Here is a 22,292-nt window from a genome sequence, read left to right on the forward strand (position 1 = left end):
GAGCAAAGGCAAGCCCTGCGGGATTAGCGTGTCCCCGATCAAAGACAAGCCCTGCGGGATTAGCGTGTCTCCGAGCAAAGACAAGCCCTGCGGGATTAGCGTGTCTCCGAGCAAAGACAAGCCCTGTGGGATTAGCGTGTCCCCGAGCAAAGACAAGCCCTGCGGGATTAGCGTGTCTCCGAGCAAAGACAAGCCCTGCGGGATTAGCGTGTCTCCGAGCAAAGACAAGCCCTGCGGGATTAGTGTGTCTCCGAGCAAAGACAAGCCCTGCGGGATTAGCGTGTCTCCGAGCAAAGACAAGCCCTGCGGGATTAGCGTGTCTCCGAGCAAAGACAAGCCCTGCGGGATTAGCGTGTCTCCGAGCAAAGACAAGCCCTGTGGGATTAGCGTGTCTCCGAGCAAAGACAAGCCCTGTGGGATTAGCGTGTCTCCGAGCAAAGACAAGCCCTGTGGGATTAGCGTGTCTCCGAGCAAAGACAAGCCCTGCGGGATTAGCGTGTCTCCGAGCAAAGACAAGCCCTGCGGGATTAGCGTGTCTCCGAGCAAAGACAAGCCCTGCGGGATTAGCGTGTCTCCGAGCAAAGACAAACCCTGCGGGATTAGCGTGTCCCCGAGCAAAGACAAGCCCTGCGGGATTAGCGTGTCTCCGAGCAAAGACAAGCCCTGCGGGATTAGCGTGTCTCCGAGCAAAGACAAACCCTGCGGGATTAGCGTGTCCCCGAGCAAAGACAAACCCTGCGGGATTAGCGTGTCTCCGAGCAAAGACAAGCCCTGCGGGATTAGCGTGTCCCCGAGCAAAGACAAGCCCTGCGGGATTAGCGTGTCTCCGAGCAAAGACAAACCCTGCGGGATTAGCGTGTCTCCGAGCAAAGACAAGCCCTGCGGGATTAGCGTGTCTCCGAGCAAAGACAAGCCCTGTGGGATTAGCGTGTCTCCGAGCAAAGACAAGCCCTGCGGGATTAGCGTGTCTCCGAGCAAAGACAAGCCCTGCGGGATTAGCGTGTCTCCGAGCAAAGACAAACCCTGCGGGATTAGCGTGTCTCCGAGCAAAGACAAGCCCTGTGGGATTAGCGTGTCTCCGAGCAAAGACAAACCCTGCGGGATTAGCGTGTCTCCGAGCAAAGACAAACCCTGCGGGATTAGCGTGTCTCCGAGCAAAGACAAGCCCTGCGGGATTAGCGTGTCTCCGAGCAAAGACAAGCCCTGCGGGATTAGCGTGTCTCCGAGCAAAGACAAGCACTGCGGGATTAGCGTGTCTCCGAGTAAAGACAAGCCCTGCGGGATTAGTGTGTCTCCGAGCAAAGGCAAGCCCTGCGGGATTAGCGTGTCCCCGATCAAAGACAAGCCCTGCGGGATTAGTGTGTCTCCGAGCAAAGGCAAGCCCTGCGGGATTAGCGTGTCCCCGAGCAAAGACAAGCCCTGCGGGATTAGTGTGTCTCCGAGTAAAGACAAGCCCTGCGGGATTAGCGTGTCTCCGAGTAAAGACAAGCCCTGCGGGATTAGCGTGTCTCCGAGCAAAGACAAGCCCTGCGGGATTAGCGTGTCTCCGAGTAAAGACAAGCCCTGCGGGATTAGCGTGTCTCCGAGCAAAGACAAACCCTGCGGGATTAGTGTGTCTCCGAGCAAAGACAAGCCCTGCGGGATTAGTGTGTCTCCGAGTAAAGACAAGCCCTGCGGGATTAGCGTGTCTCCGAGTAAAGACAAGCCCTGCGGGATTAGTGTGTCTCCGAGTAAAGACAAGCCCTGCGGGATTAGTGTGTCTCCGAGTAAAGACAAGCCCTGCGGGATTAGCGTGTCTCCGAGCAAAGACAAGCCCTGTGGGATTAGTGTGTCCCCGAGCAAAGACAAGCCCTGCGGGATTAGTGTGTCTCCGAGCAAAGACAAGCCCTGCGGGATTAGCGTGTCTCCGAGCAAAGACAAGCCCTGCGGGATTAGTGTGTCTCCGAGCAAAGACAAGCCCTGCGGGATTAGCGTGTCTCCGAGCAAAGACAAGCCCTGCGGGATTAGCGTGTCTCCGAGCAAAGACAAGCCCTGCGGGATTAGCGTGTCCCCGAGTAAAGACAAGCCCTGCGGGATTAGCGTGTCTCCGAGCAAAGACAAGCCCTGCGGGATTAGCGTGTCTCCGAGTAAAGACAAGCCCTGCGGGATTAGCGTGTCTCCGAGCAAAGACAAGCCCTGCGGGATTAGCGTGTCTCCGAGCAAAGACAAGCCCTGCGGGATTAGCGTGTCTCCGAGTAAAGACAAGCCCTGCGGGATTAGCGTGTCTCCGAGCAAAGACAAGCCCTGCGGGATTAGCGTGTCTCCGAGCAAAGACAAACCCTGTGGGATTAGCGTGTCTCCGAGTAAAGACAAGCCCTGCGGGATTAGCGTGTCTCCGAGCAAAGACAAGCCCTGCGGGATTAGCGTGTCTCCGAGTAAAGACAAGCCCTGCGGGATTAGCGTGTCTCCGAGTAAAGACAAGCCCTGCGGGATTAGCGTGTCCCCGAGTAAAGACAAGCCCTGCGGGATTAGCGTGTCTCCGAGTAAAGACAAGCCCTGCGGGATTAGCGTGTCTCCGAGTAAAGACAAGCCCTGCGGGATTAGCGTGTCCCCGAGCAAAGACAAGCCCTGCGGGATTAGCGTGTCTCCGAGCAAAGACAAGCCCTGCGGGATTAGCGTGTCTCCGAGCAAAGACAAACCCTGTGGGATTAGTGTGTCTCCGAGCAAAGACAAGCCCTGCGGGATTAGTGTGTCTCCGAGCAAAGACAAGCCCTGCGGGATTAGTGTGTCTCCGAGCAAAGACAAGCCCTGCGGGATTAGCGTGTCCCCGAGCAAAGACAAGCCCTGCGGGATTAGCGTGTCTCCGAGCAAAGACAAGCCCTGCGGGATTAGCGTGTCCCCGAGCAAAGACAAGCCCTGCGGGATTAGCGTGTCCCCGAGCAAAGACAAGCCCTGCGGGATTAGCGTGTCCCCGAGCAAAGACAAGCCCTGCGGGATTAGCGTGTCTCCGAGTAAAGACAAGCCCTGCGGGATTAGCGTGTCTCCGAGCAAAGACAAACCCTGCGGGATTAGCGTGTCCCCGAGCAAAGACAAGCCCTGCGGGATTAGCGTGTCTCCGAGCAAAGACAAACCCTGCGGGATTAGCGTGTCTCCGAGTAAAGACAAGCCCTGCGGGATTAGCGTGTCTCCGAGCAAAGACAAGCCCTGCGGGATTAGCGTGTCTCCGAGCAAAGACAAACCCTGCGGGATTAGCGTGTCTCCGAGCAAAGACAAGCCCTGTGGGATTAGCGTGTCTCCGAGCAAAGACAAGCCCTGTGGGATTAGCGTGTCTCCGAGCAAAGACAAGCCCTGTGGGATTAGCGTGTCCCCGAGCAAAGACAAGCCCTGCGGGATTAGCGTGTCCCCGAGTAAAGACAAGCCCTGCGGGATTAGCGTGTCTCCGAGCAAAGACAAGCCCTGCGGGATTAGCGTGTCTCCGAGCAAAGACAAGCCCTGCGGGATTAGCGTGTCTCCGAGTAAAGACAAGCCCTGCGGGATTAGCGTGTCTCCGAGCAAAGACAAGCCCTGCGGGATTAGCGTGTCTCCGAGCAAAGACAAACCCTGCGGGATTAGCGTGTCTCCGAGCAAAGACAAGCCCTGTGGGATTAGCGTGTCTCCGAGCAAAGACAAACCCTGTGGGATTAGTGTGTCTCCGAGCAAAGACAAACCCTGCGGGATTAGCGTGTCTCCGAGCAAAGACAAGCCCTGTGGGATTAGCGTGTCTCCGAGCAAAGACAAGCCCTGTGGGATTAGCGTGTCCCCGAGCAAAGACAAGCCCTGCGGGATTAGCGTGTCCCCGAGTAAAGACAAGCCCTGCGGGATTAGCGTGTCCCCGAGCAAAGACAAGCCCTGTGGGATTAGCGTGTCCCCGAGCAAAGACAAGCCCTGTGGGATTAGCGTGTCTCCGAGCAAAGACAAGCCCTGTGGGATTAGCGTGTCCCCGAGCAAAGACAAGCCCTGTGGGATTAGCGTGTCTCCGAGCAAAGACAAGCCCTGCGGGATTAGCGTGTCCCCGAGCAAAGACAAGCCCTGTGGGATTAGCGTGTCTCCGAGCAAAGACAAGCCCTGTGGGATTAGCGTGTCTCCGAGCAAAGACAAGCCCTGCGGGATTAGCATGTCTCCGAGCAAAGACAAGCCCTGCGGGATTAGCGTGTCTCCGAGTAAAGACAAGCCCTGTGGGATTAGCATGTCTCCGAGCAAAGACAAGCCCTGCGGGATTAGCGTGTCTCCGAGTAAAGACAAGCCCTGCGGGATTAGCGTGTCTCCGAGCAAAGACAAACCCTGCGGGATTAGCGTGTCCCCGAGCAAAGACAAGCCCTGCGGGATTAGCGTGTCTCCGAGCAAAGACAAACCCTGTGGGATTAGTGTGTCTCCGAGCAAAGACAAGCCCTGTGGGATTAGCGTGTCTCCGAGCAAAGACAAGCCCTGTGGGATTAGCGTGTCTCCGAGCAAAGACAAGCCCTGCGGGATTAGCGTGTCTCCGAGCAAAGACAAGCCCTGCGGGATTAGCGTGTCTCCGAGCAAAGACAAGCCCTGTGGGATTAGCGTGTCTCCGAGCAAAGACAAGCCCTGCGGGATTAGCGTGTCTCCGAGCAAAGACAAGCCCTGCGGGATTAGCGTGTCTCCGAGCAAAGACAAGCCCTGTGGGATTAGCGTGTCTCCGAGCAAAGACAAGCCCTGCGGGATTAGCGTGTCTCCGAGCAAAGACAAGCCCTGTGGGATTAGCGTGTCTCCGAGCAAAGACAAGCCCTGCGGGATTAGCGTGTCTCCGAGCAAAGACAAGCCCTGTGGGATTAGCGTGTCTCCGAGCAAAGACAAGCCCTGTGGGATTAGCGTGTCTCCGAGCAAAGACAAGCCCTGCGGGATTAGCGTGTCCCCGAGCAAAGACAAACCCTGTGGGATTAGCGTGTCTCCGAGCAAAGACAAGCCCTGTGGGATTAGCGTGTCTCCGAGCAAAGACAAGCCCTGCGGGATTAGCGTGTCTCCGAGCAAAGACAAGCCCTGTGGGATTAGCGTGTCTCCGAGCAAAGACAAGCCCTGCGGGATTAGCGTGTCTCCGAGCAAAGACAAGCCCTGCGGGATTAGCGTGTCTCCGAGCAAAGACAAGCCCTGCGGGATTAGCGTGTCTCCGAGCAAAGACAAGCCCTGCGGGATTAGCGTGTCTCCGAGTAAAGACAAGCCCTGTGGGATTAGTGTGTCCCCGAGCAAAGACAAGCCCTGCGGGATTAGCGTGTCTCCGAGCAAAGACAAGCCCTGCGGGATTAGCGTGTCTCCGAGTAAAGACAAGCCCTGTGGGATTAGCGTGTCTCCGAGCAAAGACAAGCCCTGCGGGATTAGCGTGTCTCCGAGCAAAGACAAGCCCTGCGGGATTAGCGTGTCTCCGAGTAAAGACAAGCCCTGCGGGATTAGCGTGTCTCCGAGCAAAGACAAGCCCTGCGGGATTAGCGTGTCCCCGAGCAAAGACAAGCCCTGCGGGATTAGCGTGTCCCCGAGCAAAGACAAGCCCTGCGGGATTAGCGTGTCTCCGAGCAAAGACAAGCCCTGCGGGATTAGCGTGTCCCCGAGCAAAGACAAGCCCTGCGGGATTAGCGTGTCTCCAAGACAAGCCCTGCGGGATTAGCGTGTCTCCGAGCAAAGACAAGCCCTGCGGGATTAGCGTGTCTCCGAGTAAAGACAAGCCCTGCGGGATTAGCGTGTCTCCGAGCAAAGACAAGCCCTGTGGGATTAGCGTGTCTCCGAGTAAAGACAAGCCCTGCGGGATTAGCGTGTCTCCGAGCAAAGACAAGCCCTGCGGGATTAGCGTGTCCCCGAGCAAAGACAAGCCCTGCGGGATTAGTGTGTCTCCGAGCAAAGACAAGCCCTGCGGGATTAGCGTGTCCCCGAGCAAAGACAAGCCCTGCGGGATTAGTGTGTCTCCGAGCAAAGACAAGCCCTGCGGGATTAGCGTGTCTCCGAGCAAAGACAAGCCCTGCGGGATTAGCGTGTCTCCGAGCAAAGACAAGCCCTGCGGGATTAGCGTGTCTCCGAGCAAAGACAAGCCCTGCGGGATTAGCGTGTCCCCGAGCAAAGACAAGCCCTGCGGGATTAGCGTGTCTCCGAGCAAAGACAAGCCCTGCGGGATTAGCGTGTCCCCGAGCAAAGACAAGCCCTGCGGGATTAGCGTGTCTCCGAGCAAAGACAAGCCCTGCGGGATTAGCGTGTCTCCGAGCAAAGACAAACCCTGCGGGATTAGCGTGTCTCCGAGCAAAGACAAGCCCTGCGGGATTAGCGTGTCTCCGAGCAAAGACAAGCCCTGCGGGATTAGCGTGTCCCCGAGCAAAGACAAACCCTGCGGGATTAGCGTGTCCCCGAGCAAAGACAAGCCCTGCGGGATTAGCGTGTCTCCGAGCAAAGACAAGCCCTGCGGGATTAGCGTGTCTCCGAGCAAAGACAAGCCCTGTGGGATTAGCGTGTCTCCGAGCAAAGACAAGCCCTGCGGGATTAGCGTGTCCCCGAGCAAAGACAAGCCCTGTGGGATTAGCGTGTCCCCGAGTAAAGACAAGCCCTGCGGGATTAGCGTGTCCCCGAGCAAAGACAAGCCCTGTGGGATTAGCGTGTCTCCGAGTAAAGACAAGCCCTGCGGGATTAGCGTGTCTCCGAGCAAAGACAAGCCCTGTGGGATTAGCGTGTCTCCGAGTAAAGACAAGCCCTGTGGGATTAGCGTGTCTCCGAGTAAAGACAAGCCCTGCGGGATTAGCGTGTCTCCGAGCAAAGACAAGCCCTGCGGGATTAGCGTGTCCCCGAGCAAAGACAAGCCCTGTGGGATTAGCGTGTCTCCGAGTAAAGACAAGCCCTGCGGGATTAGCGTGTCCCCGAGCAAAGACAAGCCCTGCGGGATTAGCGTGTCCCCGAGCAAAGACAAGCCCTGCGGGATTAGCGTGTCTCCAAGTAAAGACAAGCCCTGCGGGATTAGCGTGTCTCCGAGCAAAGACAAGCCCTGCGGGATTAGCGTGTCTCCGAGCAAAGACAAGCCCTGCGGGATTAGCGTGTCTCCGAGCAAAGACAAGCCCTGCGGGATTAGCGTGTCTCCGAGCAAAGAGCTGGGTGCGCCGGGGACCGGACGCTCAGCTCAGAGACGCCATCAAAGTCTACTCGCTTCGAACTCTCAACCTACTTGCTGCCGTGATTTGGGAATGGGCCGCATTACAAAAAGTTGCCAGTCTCAGAGGTCGACAGGTGCGGGACATGGCAAAGAGGCATGTTTCAGCAGGAAGGGGCGTTTTCTGAGGATGAGGCGTTTGATGGATTAGTGTAGAGGGAGCTTTACTCTGTATCTAACCCGTGCTGTACCTGCCCTGGGAGTGTTTGATGCGACAGTGTAGAGGGAGCTTTACTCTGTATCTAACCCGTGCTGTACCTGCCCTGGGAGTGTTTGATGGGACAGTGTAGAGGGAGCTTTACTCTGTATCTAACCCGTGCTGTACCTGCCCTGGGAGTGTTTGATGGGACAGTGTAGAGGGAGCTTTACTCTGTATCTAACCCGTGCTGTACCTGCCCTGAGAGTGTTTGATGGGACAGGGTAAAGGGAGCTTTACTCTGTATCTAACCCATGCTGTACCTGCCCTGGGAGTGTTTGATGGGACAGTGTAGAGGGAGCTTTACTCTGTATCTAGCACCTTTGAGTGCAAGATTTGCTGAAGATGCCACTACTGTTACGGTGGCAATGGGATGAGGTCAGTGCGCCGACACTGTCCCCGGAGCTGCCGATGTACAAAAGGGATCACCAGATACCAGAGCCTCGCGACGCTCTTACCCCAGAAGTGTGTTGACCGTGACGGAGATTCCATTAGTTCCGGTATCCCGACATTCCTCAGGTCCGGCTGGTGCACACGCCCAGGGACGGATCGCGCTTCCTCCGTCTTGTGAGCTGGCCCGCCGGCCGTCACCCTGTACCCCAGCGCTTCCCCTCGCCCCCAGGCTCGCTGGCCAGGGGACCTCGGTCGCGAGCGGTGCTCGGCCTCGGGCGCTCCGGCTGGCCGCTCCGGCGTGCCGCGCTCTGTGGGGAGTCCCTCGGCGGGAACGCTGGGCGCAGTCAGCGCATAGGCGCCCGGCGGCAGGCCCAGCGGGGGCGCAGCTGTCCGCTGCTCGTTCCGCACGCACAGTGTGGCGTTGGGGCTCAGTCCCAGAGCTCCCAACGTGCTTCCCAGGTCGGTGTCCGTGAAACGCCTCTTCGGGAAACCCTGGAGAAGAGCGATGGCCTGGAGCTCGGGGCATCGCCGTGCCACGTAGTCCCGCACGCTCTGCAGTGTGTCTTCCTCCCGGAATCGCTCCCGCAGCGAGTCTCCCGACGGCAGCCTGATCTGAGGGAAGAGTGTGAAAAGGCAAAGTGAGCCATCGAGACCGGAGGCAGGTCAGGCCGCAGCCAGCGGGAGCAAAGTCAGGTCAACATGAATATACAACAGTCACTAATAAATCCAACAGGCATTCAGGAGAAACTTCTTTAACCAGAGAGTGGTGAGAACATTGAGGCGAATAGTATAGATGCCTTTAAGGGGAAGCTAGATAAACACATGAGGGAGAAAGGAATAGAAGGATATGTTCAAAGGTTTAGATGAAGAGGGCTGGGAGGATGCTCGAGTGGAGCATAAACACTAGCATGGACTATTTGGGCTGAATGGCCTGTTTCTGTGTTGGAGTGGGCGGAGGGACGGAGCGCCGAGGGTTGACCCTTGGTTGCCCCTCCGACAGTGCGGTGCTCCCTCAGTACCGCCCCTCCGACAGTGCGGCGCTCCCTCAGTACTGCCCCTCCGACAGTGCGGCGCTCCCGCAGTACTGCCCCTGCGACAGTGCGGCGCTCCCTCAGTACTGCCCCTCCCACAGTGCGGCGCTCCCTCAGTGCTGCCCCTCCGACAGTGCGGCGCTCCCTCAGCACTGCCCCTCCGACAGTGCGGCGCTCCCTCAGCACTGCCCCTCCGACAGTGCGGCGCTCCCTCAGCACTGCCCCTCCGACAGTGCGGCGCTCCCTCAGCACTGCCCCTCCGACAGTGCGGCGCTCCCTCAGCACTGCCCCTCCGACAGTGCGGCGCTCCCTCAGCACTGCCCCTCCGACAGTGCGGCGCTCCCTCAGCACTGCCCCTCCGACAGTGCGGCGCTCCCTCAGCACTGCCCCTCCGACAGTGCGGCGCTCCCTCAGCACTGCCCCTCCGACAGTGTGGCGCTCCCTCAGCACTGCCCCTCCGACAGTGCGGCGCTCCCTCAGCACTGTGCTGGAGTGTCAGCCTGGATTAAGGGCTCAAGCCTCTGGAGTGGGACTTGAACCCACGACCTTCCGACTCAGAGGAGAGAGTGCTGCCCACTGGGCCAAGTCTGACATGCAGTAGATTGGCTCCTCCCAGCATCAGAGAAAACAGCAGCAATGATTGTCTTTCATTTTAATTTTTAAAAAACACATTTTTTTTTACGATCCTTTAATTGAAGTGTGGCGTCTGATGCATGAATCAGCCCTTGTCCTGTCTAACACCCGCTAACTCAGCAATTTAATTTAAACCCACAACTATACCTCCTCTAACGTAGAAAAACATCGCTAAGTGAAAGAAGAAAAAAAAATGGTTGAGGAGATAGTAGGAGGGGTGATTACAGTTTGGTCAAAGAGCTGGGTTTATAGGAGATGCAGAGGCAGAGTGGTATCGGGCATGAGAGCCACCGCTATGGCCTTCCTGCTTTGTGTTCATCAGTTCCACACTTCACAAATAAACCATTGGCCTGGAAACTGTTTTACATAGAATTAAAAAGAATTTACAGCACAGAAACAGGCCATTCGGCCCCACAGGTCTGTGCCAGTGTTCATGCTCCACATGTACCTCTTCCCACCGCTCTTCATCTCACCCTGTCAACATATCCTATTCCTTTCTCCTTCATGTGCTTATCGAGCTTCCCCTTAATGCATCATACGAACATACGAATTAGGAGCAGGAGTAGGCCACTCGGCCCTTCGAGCCTGCTCCGCCATTCAATAAGATCATGGCTGATCTGATTATGCCACATTCCCGCCTACCCCCGATAACCTTTCACCCCCTTGCTTACCAAGAATCTATCTACCTCTGCCTTAAAAATATTCAAAGACTCTGCTTCCACCGCCCTCTGAGGAAGAGAGTTCCAAAGACTCACGACCCTCTGTGAGAAAAAATTTCTCCTCATCTCTGTCTTAAATGGGCGACCCCTTATTTTTAAACAGTGACCCCTAGTTCTAGATTCTCCCACAAGAGGAAACATCCTCTCCACATCTACCCTGTCCAGACCCCCTCAGGATCTTATATGTTTCAGTCAAGTCACCTCTTACTTTTCTAAACTCCAGAATTGGATGAAATATCTCCAAATTTGCAGACGACACAAAGCTGGGTGGGCGTGTGTGCTGCGAGAAGGATGCCGAGAAACTCCTGGATGATTTGGACAGGTTGGGTGATTGGGCAGAAACATGGCAAAAGCACTATAATGTGGATAATTGTGAGGTTATCCACTTTGGTGGCAAAAACAGGAAGGCAGATTATTATTTGAATGGCAATAGATTGGGAGAAGGGGAAGTGCAAAGAGACCTGGGTGTCCTTGTGCACCAGTCGCTGAAGGTAAGCATGCAGGTGCAGCAGGCGGTTAAGAAGGCAAATGGTATGTTGGCCTTCGTAGCAAGAGGGTTCGAGTACAGGAACAAAGATGTCTTGCTGCAGTTGTACAGGGCCTTGGTGAGACCACATCTTGAGTATTGTGTGCAGTTTTGGTCACCTTATCTGAAGAAGGATGTTCTTGCCATAGAAGGAGTGCAGCGAAGATTCACCAGGCTGATACCTGGGATGGCAGGAATGACATATGAGGAGAGATTGGGTCGATTGGGCTTATACTCGCTGGAGTTTAGAAGAATGAGAGGGGATCTCATTGAAACTTATAAAATTCTGTCAGGCCTGGACAGACTAGATGCAGGAAGGATGTTTCCGATGGCGGGGGAGTCCAGAACCAGAGGTCACAGTCTAAGGATAAGGGGTAAGCCATTTAGGACTGAAATGAGGAGGAATTTCTTCATCCAGAGAGTGGTGAACCTGTGGAATTCTCTACCACAGAAGGCAGTGGAGGCCAGTTCATTAAATATATTCAAGAAGGAGTTGGATATATTTCTTAAGGCTAAAGGGATCAAGGGGTATGGGGAGAAGGCAGGGACAGGGTACTGAACTCGGATGATCAGCCATGATCTCATTGAATGGCGGAGCAGGCTCGAGGGGCCGAATGGCCGACTCCTGCTCCTATCTTCTATGTTTCCAGCGGATACAAGCCTAGCCTGTCCAACCTTTCCTCATAAGACAACCCGCCCATTCCAGGTATTAATCTAGTAAACCTTCTCTGAACTGCTTCCAGTGCATTTACATCCTTCCTAAATAAGGAGACCACATCGGGAGTACTGTGTACAGTATTGGTCTCCTTATTTAGGAAGGATGTAAATGCACTGGAAGCAGTTCAGAGAAGGTTTACTAGATTAATACCTGGAATGGGCGGGTTGTCTTCTGAGGAAAGGTTGGACAGGCTAGGCTTGTATCCGCTGGAAACAGGCCATTCAGCCCAAATAGTCCATGTTGACTCTGCCTGATTACTTTGAACTTTACTAAGTACCCTGCTATAATGTCTCTAATAATAGCTTCTAACCTCGGCAGATGTTAAGCTAACTGGCCTGTAGTTTCCTGCTTTCTGTCTCCCTCCCTTTTTGAATAAAGGAGTTACATTCGCTATTTTCCAATCTAATGGAACCTTCCCCGAATCTAGGGAATTTTGTAAAATTAAAACCAACGCATCAACTATCTCACTGGCCACTTCTTTTAAGACCCTAGGATGAAGTCCATCAGGACCCGGGGACTTGTCAGCCCGCAGCTCCAACAATTTGCTCAGTACCACTTCCCCGGTGATTGTAATTTTCTTTGAGTTCCTCCCTCCCTTCCATTTCCTGATTTACAGCTATTTCTGGGATGTTACTTGTATCCTCTAGTGAAGACCGATGCAAAATACCTGTTCAATTCAACTGCCATCTCCTTATTTTCCATTATTAATTCCCCAGACTCACTTTTTATAGGACCAACATTCACTTTGTTAACTCTTTTCTTTTTTAAATATCTATAGAAACTCTTACTATGTTTTTATATTTCTAGCTAGCTTTCTCTCGTACTCTAATTTTTCTCTCCTTATTAATCTTTCAGTCATTCTTTGCTGCTTTTTATATTCTGTCCAATCTTCTGACCTGCCACCCATCTTTGCGCAATTATATGCTTTTTCAAGTTTAATGCTATCTTTATCTTTTTTAGTTAACCACGGATGGTGGGTCCTCCCCTTGGAATTTTTCTTTCTTGTTGGAATGTATATATTCTGTGTATTTTGAAATATCCCCTTAAATGTCTGCCACTGTAACTCTATTGACCGATCCCTTAACCTAATTTGCCCGTTCACTTTAGCTAGCTCTGCTTTCATGCCCTCATAATTGTCCTTATTTAAGTTTAAAATACTAGTCTTGGACCCACTCTTCTCTCTCTCTCAAACTGAATGTAAAATTCAATCATATTATGGTCGCTGCTACCTAGGGGCACCTTCACTATGAGGTCATTAATTAATCCTATCTTGTCAGGTCTAGTATAGACTGCTCTCTGCATTGGCCACCTCAGCGCAAACCCGTAGAGACGGCTGTTTCTCCAAGTGTTTCCGCGGACGCCCCGCCAGAGTTATGGCGGACATTCGGGAGATGACCACCTCTTGCGTAAAATTTAACGTTTAAAATTTAAACCCCATAGTTTTTACGCTGCTTGTTTCCACCCGCACCCCACCCCCCCCCCCCCCCCGAAACCACCACCACCCTCTCCACCCACTCTCCCCCCGGTGAGACAGCCCATTCAGTCTGGATTCCAGTGCAGTGTGGACGTACAGAGGAGGAAGGGGGTGTGGGACGGGCAGTGTTTAGTGTTCGAGAGGAACTGGAGCCAAGAGTTCAGAGGAGCGCGAAATCCTTCAGATTAACCAGTTTACAAAGGAACTCCACGTCCAACAGGTGAGCCCAGGTTTAGCAAAACTCACCATAAGTAAGCAATGGCTTCCAACTGCAGTTTGAACTTTGCCCCCTAACCTCTGGCCCTGTTGAGGGGGGTCGGGCTGGCACAGTGGCGCCAATTTTGCTTTCAGATTTTCACGATCATCAGCGATTCTCTTCAAAGCCAATTCATGGTCCTGGAGTAGCAAATCGAACAAAACACTGGTTATCCAAGGAAACCAATCGAAGCCGCCCCCCCGCCCCCCCGAACCCCTGGACAAAGCCCCTTCACCCCCGACCCTACGTTAGTTTACTGCTTCAATCAAAAAAATCTTGGGAGGTGTCCAAGAAACATTTAGATGCTGTCGGCTTCTCTAGATCAAACCGAGATCATCAATAGAATGATACAGCACAGAAGGAGGCCATTCGGCCCATCATGCCTGTGCTGGCTTTTTGGTGGAGCTGTCCAATTAGTCCCACTCCCCTTGGTCCTGTAAAATATTTTCCATTCAAGATCTCGTAGGTCCCTAAGTCGTCAAGTTTCTGTATGCTTGACTTAGCAACACTTATTCCTATCGCTGTGGAATATTAATTGCAAGTCCCTTCCTTTAGTAACCCCATGGTCACAGCGCACACGGATAGGCAACACCAAGTGAAGTGGGGTTAAAGGACGGGAGATCATTTGACCAGGGCCCACAAATGTCATTCAGACCCCATTTCAAAGTCAAACACTCTGTTCTTATTTTCATATATATTTCCATTCTAGACTCCCAGGTTGCCATTCATAATGGAAACTTCCTGTTGTAAAGTTGTCACGTTGTAATTCCAGCCTCCCGCCAGTGGTGGCACTGTAGCGCCTCTATTGGCTGGAGAGTGTAATAGCAGCGTGACGAGTTTACTGGGCAGCTTCCATTCTCAATTCACAGCCTTCTGGACTCAACATGGAGTTCAACTATTTCAGACCATAACCTCTGCGCCTATTCTTTTTTTTTTCCATTCATTTTATTTATTATGTATTTTTTTTTACACTTCTCCAGAGCCATCTTTTGTTTCTTAACTTGTCCCATTACCATCTCCTTTTGCCTCGCACCATCTCTTAATCTCTCCTGCCTTCCATCCTATCACAGACCTTCCCTTTTGTTCTTTCCTCACCTCCCCCCTTTCCCTTTCCCTGCCCCTCCCCCCTTTCCCTGCCCCCTACACTTGCTTAAAAACCTGTTCCATCTCCAGCTTTTTCCAGTTCTGACGAAGGGTCATCGCCCTGAAATGTTAACTCAGTTTCTCGCTCCGCAGACGCTGCCTGACCGGCTGAATATTGCCAACATTTTCTGTTTTTATTCCATTCTCAATGTGGACCTAGTAAAAGTTCACAGTAATTACACACAGACCCACGGTGTTTAATATATTATGGATAAAGAGGGAATGTTGCATTCCCCCAGGTGGAAACCCCCAGTTTTCAGGTGCAGTGAGACCATGTCCCATACGGAATTGCTTTATCTCAGTCCTTACAACCTTTTATTACCTCCTGCTCCCCTCGAAGGTGCGGACTCTGTAGGGGTTCGCAAAATCCCCATCAGCCCCGAAGATCGGGAAATATTAATCCACAACGTGGACGAAGACTTTACGTGATTTAAATTGTCTCTGGGTTGGACAATGTTTTAAAACATACCCAGAACCGCAAAAAGGCTGCGTTAAGCTAGGCAGCACTTGGACAACACCGGAATCAAAGAACTTTGTAAAAAACGCACACTTTAAGACAGTACATTTTATTAAAAAATTGTACTCTTGAGTTTGGTAAATTGCCCGGGGATAAAATGGCCGTCAGACTGCGTGGCCAAGGACAAAGGACCTGAAAGCAGCTTTCTGTGTCTGTGAAGCAATGGCAGTCAAATTCTGTCAATCAAAAGGGGAGTTTCCCCTCCCTGCAGAGATAATCGATGTTTGTTTACCGAAACTGCTACTGTGTACACAAGGGATTAAACCACTTCGGCTGCGGTTTCAGTGACCACAGGACAATGGCTTCTGTTTACTATAGCCTTCCAGGCTGCTTACATAGTAATATACAGCCCCATTCAAAACCCATCAGGATGAACGGAAATGGTTCAATAGCCCATCACACACAATGAACTCAGCACAGAAGAGACATTTGGACTGAGGAAAGGAACAGTTTAAAATTGAATGGGTCTGAATCACCCATTACTGGACAAGAGGGCAGTTGGATCCCTTTTGTTTTAGCCCAGATGAATTTGGATTTGGGCGGGAACATCTCAGCCCCAAAATTGGAGTATAAGAGATAGCTTCTGAAAAGCATCTCTCTCTCTGGCCTGTCTCCGTGTGTCTCTCTCTACAGCGTGGGAGTCTGTCTGAAGGAGTAAAACACCAGCAGTTTACTTTTAAAACACTGGGGTGTTCTTTACTTTGGGACAGTGAAGATCTAAGTTCGTGAGGCACGGAGCTGGCATTGCAGTGGTGAGCATATATTTTTCTGGCCTTCCACGAGACAACTTAGGATAGGCATAGGGGTGGGGAATAAAGTGGGATTTCGTTAGAATTGTCATTTTAGTCGTTTTCCCTCGTTATGCCTGTTTTTCCTCCCCTATCTAAGCAATTTTACCGTGATTACATTGAACGTGTGGTGTAGTTTATTTAGTTAATAAACTTTGACTTTCTTGCATCTAGACCATTTGTCCGTTTTTAATATATCATTAATTAGAAGTTCCTCCAGTCAGAACTGGAAGGGTGGGTTTAGCGATTCGAAACCGTTGATTGGATTTGGTCACAGATAAAGGCAAAGGCTGCCTGACCAGGTAAATTACCGTAAACCAGGTAAAGGATGCCCCCCTACAACTCCTGCTGGGTACCTTTACAAGCCAGTACCTTACTCAAATAGCCATTCTGTGCGTCAGCTCAGACTCTGGGGCATCTCACAGCCGAGCCCCCATCATCGCCGAACCCCCGTCTTCTGTGCTCGTCTACTTTCCAGCAGGGGCGACTGGGTCGCAATCAAACTTTTTAACAACTTTATTAGACAGGATGTGGCCATCTCTGGCAAGGCCAGCATTTATTGCCCACCCCAAGGAAGGTGGGGGGGGGGGTGGACCTCCCCCTTGAACCGATGCAGTCCTCGGGGGTGAAGGAGCTCCCATACTGGTGTGAGGTAAAGAAGTCCCAAGATTTAGACCCAGCCATGGTGAAGGAACAAGACTTGACTGGGAGCTGATGGTGTTCCCATGGCAGTGCTGCCACTGGCCATCTTGATGGTAGAGGTCGCAGGGTTGATGGGTGAGGTCAAAGTAGCCTGGGTGTGTTACTGCTCACGCTCAACGTCCAGGCTCCCTGACAAACACTGGCCAAGACCCCACTTGGGTGGGGTGGATACAGTTCAGGAATCTTGACGCTCCCCCTCCTCCCTAACCCAGGGACACAGAGCCCAACTCTGGCGTCCCCACTGCCACCTTGGCTGCATCCAAATAAGACAGATTGAGAATCGAGGTAGTGACCGTCCACTTGCAGGTGGCTCAATTCCGCACCGGGTGGGCCTTTAGCAGGGAGCCTCAATTCTAATTTGAACCAGTCCAGCTACTTTCTGAAGGAGTTGCTCGCTGTGGATGTTAGTGGGAGTCCACATATCCAGTGCGGAGAAGGTGGTGGAGAGCCGCCTTCTTGACGGTTCTCCTACTGTTAGGCAGGGAGTTCCAGGACTTTGGCCCAGCGACGATGAAGGAACGGCCGATATGTTTCCAAGTCAGGATGGTGTGTGTGACTTGGAGGGGAACTTGGAGGTGGTGGTGTTCCCATGCGCCTGCTGCCCTTGTTCTTCTAGGTGGAAGAGGTCGCAGGTTTGGGAGGTGCTGCCGAAGAAGCCTTGGCGAGTTGCTGCAGTGCATCTTGTAGATGGTACACACTGCAGCCACGGTGCACCGGTGGTGGAGGGAGTGAATGTTTAAGGTGGTGGATGGGGTGCCAATCAAGCGGGCTGCTTTGTCCTGGATGGTGTCGAGCTTCTTGAATGTTGTTGGAGCTGCACTCATCCAGGCAAGTGGAGAGTATTCCATCACACTCCTTAGTTGTGCCTTGTAGATGGTGGAGAGTCAGGAGGTGAGACACTCGCTGCAGAATACCCAGCCGCTGACCTGCTCTTGTAGCCACAGTATTTATGTGGCTGGTCCAGTTAAGTTTCTGGTCAATGGTGACCCCCAGTGCCGGGCAAGGAGGGCAAGGAAAGGCAGAGGGATTCCTCCGCGCCATTATTATTTTACCTTCTGTTTCTTTCTCCTCTCGGCTTTGATCTGCCAAGCGACACGCTCCCTCTGCTGCTCCTCGAACTCCTTCAGGTTGAGATTTCTCCTAGAGAGGGGCAACACTGGGGAAGATGCAGCTAGACCTAAGGTACAAACCAAAGTAATCAAGCACTGTCGGGGAGGGGAGGGCAGGAAGAAAGACCACATGATGAGGAGGGAGATTTCAGAGAGGAGTTCGAAATGATGAAGGGTTTAGAGTGAGTAAATTGGGGAAAACTGTTTCCACTGGCAGGAGGGTCAGGAACCAGAGGACACAGATTTAAAGTACAGCAAGACCAGCAGCAGATACAAGATTAAATGTGAGAGGTTTAGAACAGAGGGCAGGAGAAACTTCTTCTCACACAGTTGTGAGGCTATGGGATTCACTCCCAGGGATAACAGAAAAGGAGGGGGGGGGTCACAGTATTGTTTAAAGAAACTATTACAGCTGTGAGGAGGGATGATATGTTGGACGGATCATCAAATGAGGCCATATGGGTTGAATTGAAGAGCAAAAAAGGGGCGATCACACTGCGGGGAGTGTACTACAGACCCCCAAACAGTGAGAGGGAGATAGAAGAGCAAATATGTAGACAAATTTCTGAGAAGTGCAAAAACTATAGGCAGTAATAGTAGGGGATTTCAACTACCCCAATATTAACTGGGATAAAATTAGTGTGAAGGGTATGGAGGGTGCGGAATTCCTAAAATGCATTCAGGCGAACGTTTTTGGCCAGTACACAGCAAGCCCAACAAGGGAGGGGGCGGTTCTGGACTTAGTTTTAGGGAATGAAGCTGGGCAGGTAGAAGGTGTATCAGTGGGGGAGCATTTTGGTGCCAGTGACCATAATTCAGTTAGATTTAGGGTAGTTATGGCAAAGGACAAGGATAGACCAGGAATAAACATTCTAAATCGGGGAAAAGCCAATTTTGCTAAGCTGAGATGGGATTTAGCCAAAGTGGACTGGAAACAGCTACTTGAAGGTAAATCAGTGTCAGAGCAGTGGGAGGCATTCAAGGAGGAGATCCGGAGGGTTCAGACCAAATATGTGCCCTTAAAGAAAAAAGGTGGGACGAACAAATCTAGAGCCCACTGGATGTCTAGAGACATACAGGGTAGGATAAAGAAAAAACAGGAGGCGTATGACAGATACCGAGGGCTAAATACTGCAGAAACCCGAGAGGAGTATAGAAAGTGCAGGGGTAAAATTAAAAAGGAAATTAGGAAAGTAAAGAGAGAGCATGAAAACATTTTGGCAAGTAAAGCCTAAAGATGTTTTCTAAATACATTAAGAGCAAGAGGATAACTAAAGAAAGTGTAAGGCCAATACATATTTTGGTTCTGTCTTCACAAAGGAGGACACAAATAACCTCCCAGAGATGTCGGGGAACATAGGGTCTGATGAAAGGGTGGAACTGAATGAAATCAGTATTTGTAGGGAAATGGTGTTAGGGAAATTGACGGGATTGAAGGCCGATAAATCCCCAGGGCCTGATAATCTACATCCCAGGGTACTTAAGGAAGTGGCCCTAGAAATAGTTGATGCTTTGCTGATCATCTTCCAACATTCGATGGAATCTGGAACAGTACCCATGGATTGGAGGGTAGCTAATGTTACCCCACTATTCAAAAAAGGTGGTAGAGAGAAAACAAGGAATTACAGACCGGTAAGCCTGATATCGGTAGTGGGGAAAATGCTAGAGTCCATTATAAAAGGATGTAACTGGTAAAATAGATAAGGGAGAACCAGTGGATGTGGTGTATTTAGACTTTCAAAAGGCTTTCGATAAGGTCCCGCATAAGAGATTAGCGTGTAAAGTTAAGGCACATGGGATTGGGAGCAAGGTATTGACTTGGATAGAGAACTGGTTGACAGACAGAAAGCAAGAGTTGGAATAAACGGCTCTTTTTCCGAGTGGCAGGCAGTGACTAGTGGGGTACCTCAGGGATCAGTCCTTGGACACCAGCTATTCGCAATATATATTAATGATCTAGACAAGGGAACTAGATGTAATATCTCCAAATTTGCAGACGACACAAAGCTGGGTGGGCGTGTGTGCTGTGAGGAGGATGCCGAGAAACTCCAGGATGATTTGGACAGGTTGGGTGATTGGGCAGAAGCATGGCAGATGCAATATAACATGGATAAATGCGAGGTTATCCACTTTGGTGTCAAAAACAGGAAGGCAGATTATTATCTGAATGGCAATAGATTGGGAGAAGGGGAAGTGCAACGAGACCTGGGTGTCCTTGTGCACCAGTCGCTGAAGGTAAGCATGCAGGTGCAGCAGGCGGTTAAGAAGGCAAATGGTATGTTGGCCTTCATAGCGAGAGGGTTTGAGTACAGGAGCAAGGATGTCTTGCTGCAGTTGTACAGGGCCTTGGTGAGACCACATCTTGAGTATTGTGTGCAGTTTTGGTCGCCTTATCCGAGGAAGGATGTTCTTGCCATGGAGGGAGTTCAGTGAAGATTCACCAGGCTGATACCTGGGATGGCAGGAATGACGTATGAGGAAAGATTGGGTCGATGGGCTTGTACTCGCTGGAGTTTAGAAGAATGAGAGGGGATCTCATTGAAACTTATAAAATTCTGACAGGACTGGACAGACTAGATGCAGGAAGGATGCTCCCGATGGTCGGGGAGTCCAGAACCAGGGGTCACAGTCTAAGGATAAGGGGTAAGCCATTTAGGACAGAAATTAAGAGGAATTTCTTCACCCAGAGAGTGGTGAACCTGTGGAATTCTCTACCACAGAAGGCAGTGGAGGCCAATTCATTAAATATATTCAAGAAGGAGTTAGATATATTTCTTAAGGCTAAAGGGATCAAGGGATATGGGGAGAAAGCAGGGACAGGGTACTGAATTTGGATGATCAGCCATGATCTCATTGAATGGCGGAGCAGGCTCGAGGGGCCGAATGGCCTACTCCTGCTCCTATCTTCTATGTTTCTATTAGAGACCATGAGGGTAATGTGTGTGTGGAGGCGGGAGACGTCAGTAGGGTTCTTAATGAATACTTTGCGTCTGTTTTCACAAAGGAAAGGGGCGAAGCAGACATTGCTATCAGGGGGGAGGAGTGTGAAATATTAAATAAAATAAACAGTGAGAGAGGAAGTATTCAGGGGCTCTTCGGATGAGATGTTAAATCGGGGCCCTCTCAGGCGGACGTAAAAGATCCCGTGGCACTATTTCGAGGATGGGCAGGGGGAGTTCTCCCGGGTGTCCTGGACAATATTTATTCCTCAACTAACATAACAAAAACAGATTACCTGGTCATTATCACAGTGCCCCAAGTCACCCCCTCCCCCGGGGAAACCCCGCCCCCTCACCCCCTCCCCCGGGGGAAGAACCCCGCCCCCTCACCCCCTCCCCCCGGGGAAACCCCGCCCCCTCCCCCCCTCCCCCGGGGAAACCACGACCCCTCACCCCCTCCCCCGGGGAAACCCCGCCCCCTCCCCCCCCTCCCCCGGGGAAACCCCGCCCCCTCCCCCCTCCCCCGGGGAAACCCCCGCCCTCTCACCCCCTCCCCCGGGGAAACCCCGCCCCCTCCCCCCCCTCCCCCAGGGAAACCCCCCGCCCCCTCCCCCCTCCCCCCGGGGAAACCCCGCCCTCTCACCCCCTCCCCCGGGGAAACACCGCCCCCCTCCCCCCCCTCCCCCGGGGAAACCCCACCCCCTCCCCCCCCTCCCCCGGGGAAACCCCGCCCCCTCCCCCGGGGAAACCCCCGCCCTCTCACCCCCTCCCCCGGGGGAAACCCCGCCCCCTCCCCCCCCTCCCCCGGGGAAACCCCGCCCCCTCCCCCCTCCCCCGGGGAAACCCCGCCCTCTCACCCCCTCCCCCGGGGGAAACCCCGCCCCCTCACCCCATCCCCCGGGGAAACCCCGCCCCCTCACCCCATCCCCCGGGGAAACCCCGCCCCCTCACCCCCTCCCCCGGGGAAACCCCGCCCCCTCACCCCCTCCCCCGGGGAAACCCCGCCCCCTCACCCCCTCCCCCGGGGGAAACCCCGCCCCCTCACCCCCCTCCCCCGGGGAAACCCCGCCCCCTCACCCCCTCCCCCGGGGAAACCCCGCCCCCTCCCCCCCTCCCCCGGGAAACCCCGCCCTCTCACCCCCTCCCCCGGGGAAACCCCGCCCCCTCTCACCCATCCCCCGGGGAAACCCCGCCCCCTCACCCCCTCCCCCGGGGAAACCCCGCCCCCTCACCCCCTCCCCCGGGGAAACCCCGCCCCCTCACCCCCCTCCCCCGGGGAAACCCCGCCCCCTCACCCCCTCCCCCGGGGAAAACCCCGCCCCCTCACCCCCTCCCCCGGGGAAACCCCGCCCTCTCACCCCCTCCCCCGGGGAAACCCCACCCCCTCTCCCCCCTCCCCCGGGGAAACCCCGCCCCCTCACCCCTCCCCCGGGGAAACCCCGCCCCCTCACCCCCCTCCCCCGGGGAAACCCCACCCCCTCTCCCCCCTCCCCCGGGGAAACCACGACCCCTCACCCCCTCCCCCGGGGAAACCCCGCCCCCCTCACCCCCTCCCCCGGGGAAACCCGCCCCCTCACCCCCGTCCCCGGGGAAACCACGACCCCTCCCCCGGGGAAACCCGCCCCCTCACCCCGTCCCCCGGGGAAACCCCGCCCCCTCACCCGGGGAAACCCCGCCCCCTCACCCCCTCCCCCGGGGAAACCCCGCCCCCTCACCCCCTCCCCCGGGGAAACCCCACCCCCTCCCCCTCCCCCGGGGGAAACCCCCGCCCCTCCCCCTCCCCCCGGGGAAACCCCGCCCCCTCACCCCCTCGCCGGGGAAACCCCGCCCCCCTCACCCCCTCGCCGGGGAAACCACGGCCCCTCACCCCCTCCCCCCGGGGAAACCCCGCCCCCTCACCCCCTCCCCCGGGGAAACCCCGCCCCCCTCCCCCCCTCCCCCGGGGAAACCCCGCCCCCTCCCCCTCCCCCGGGGAAACCCCGCCCCCTCCCC

General features: G+C 53.8%; 2 protein-coding genes across 3 annotated transcripts in view; one reads left to right on the top strand and one right to left on the bottom strand.

Annotated features, from left to right (window-relative positions):
- Nucleotides 1–17,575, bottom strand: part of LOC147114494 (uncharacterized) — a 74,517-nt gene extending 56,942 nt beyond the window's left edge. Inside the window, exons 1-3 of the mRNA XM_085992203.1 lie at nucleotides 17,305–17,575; nucleotides 13,093–13,242; nucleotides 7,811–8,357 (exon numbers count right to left, since the gene is read on the bottom strand). Of these exons, the coding sequence (XP_085848329.1) occupies nucleotides 7,811–8,357; nucleotides 13,093–13,242; nucleotides 17,305–17,493 (886 nt within the window). The 5' untranslated portion in view covers nucleotides 17,494–17,575. The remainder of the gene's footprint in view (nucleotides 1–7,810; nucleotides 8,358–13,092; nucleotides 13,243–17,304) is intronic.
- The window catches only part of asic1c (acid-sensing (proton-gated) ion channel 1c), a 537,225-nt gene that overhangs the window by 421,150 nt on the left and 93,783 nt on the right, over nucleotides 1–22,292 (top strand). The gene's annotated exons all lie outside the window — the stretch shown is intronic.

This window comes from Somniosus microcephalus, chromosome 7, assembly GCF_052327205.1.
Source record: "Somniosus microcephalus isolate GS21.2 chromosome 7, FLI_Smic_1.0, whole genome shotgun sequence".
Classification (NCBI taxonomy): Eukaryota; Metazoa; Chordata; class Chondrichthyes; order Squaliformes; family Somniosidae; genus Somniosus; species Somniosus microcephalus.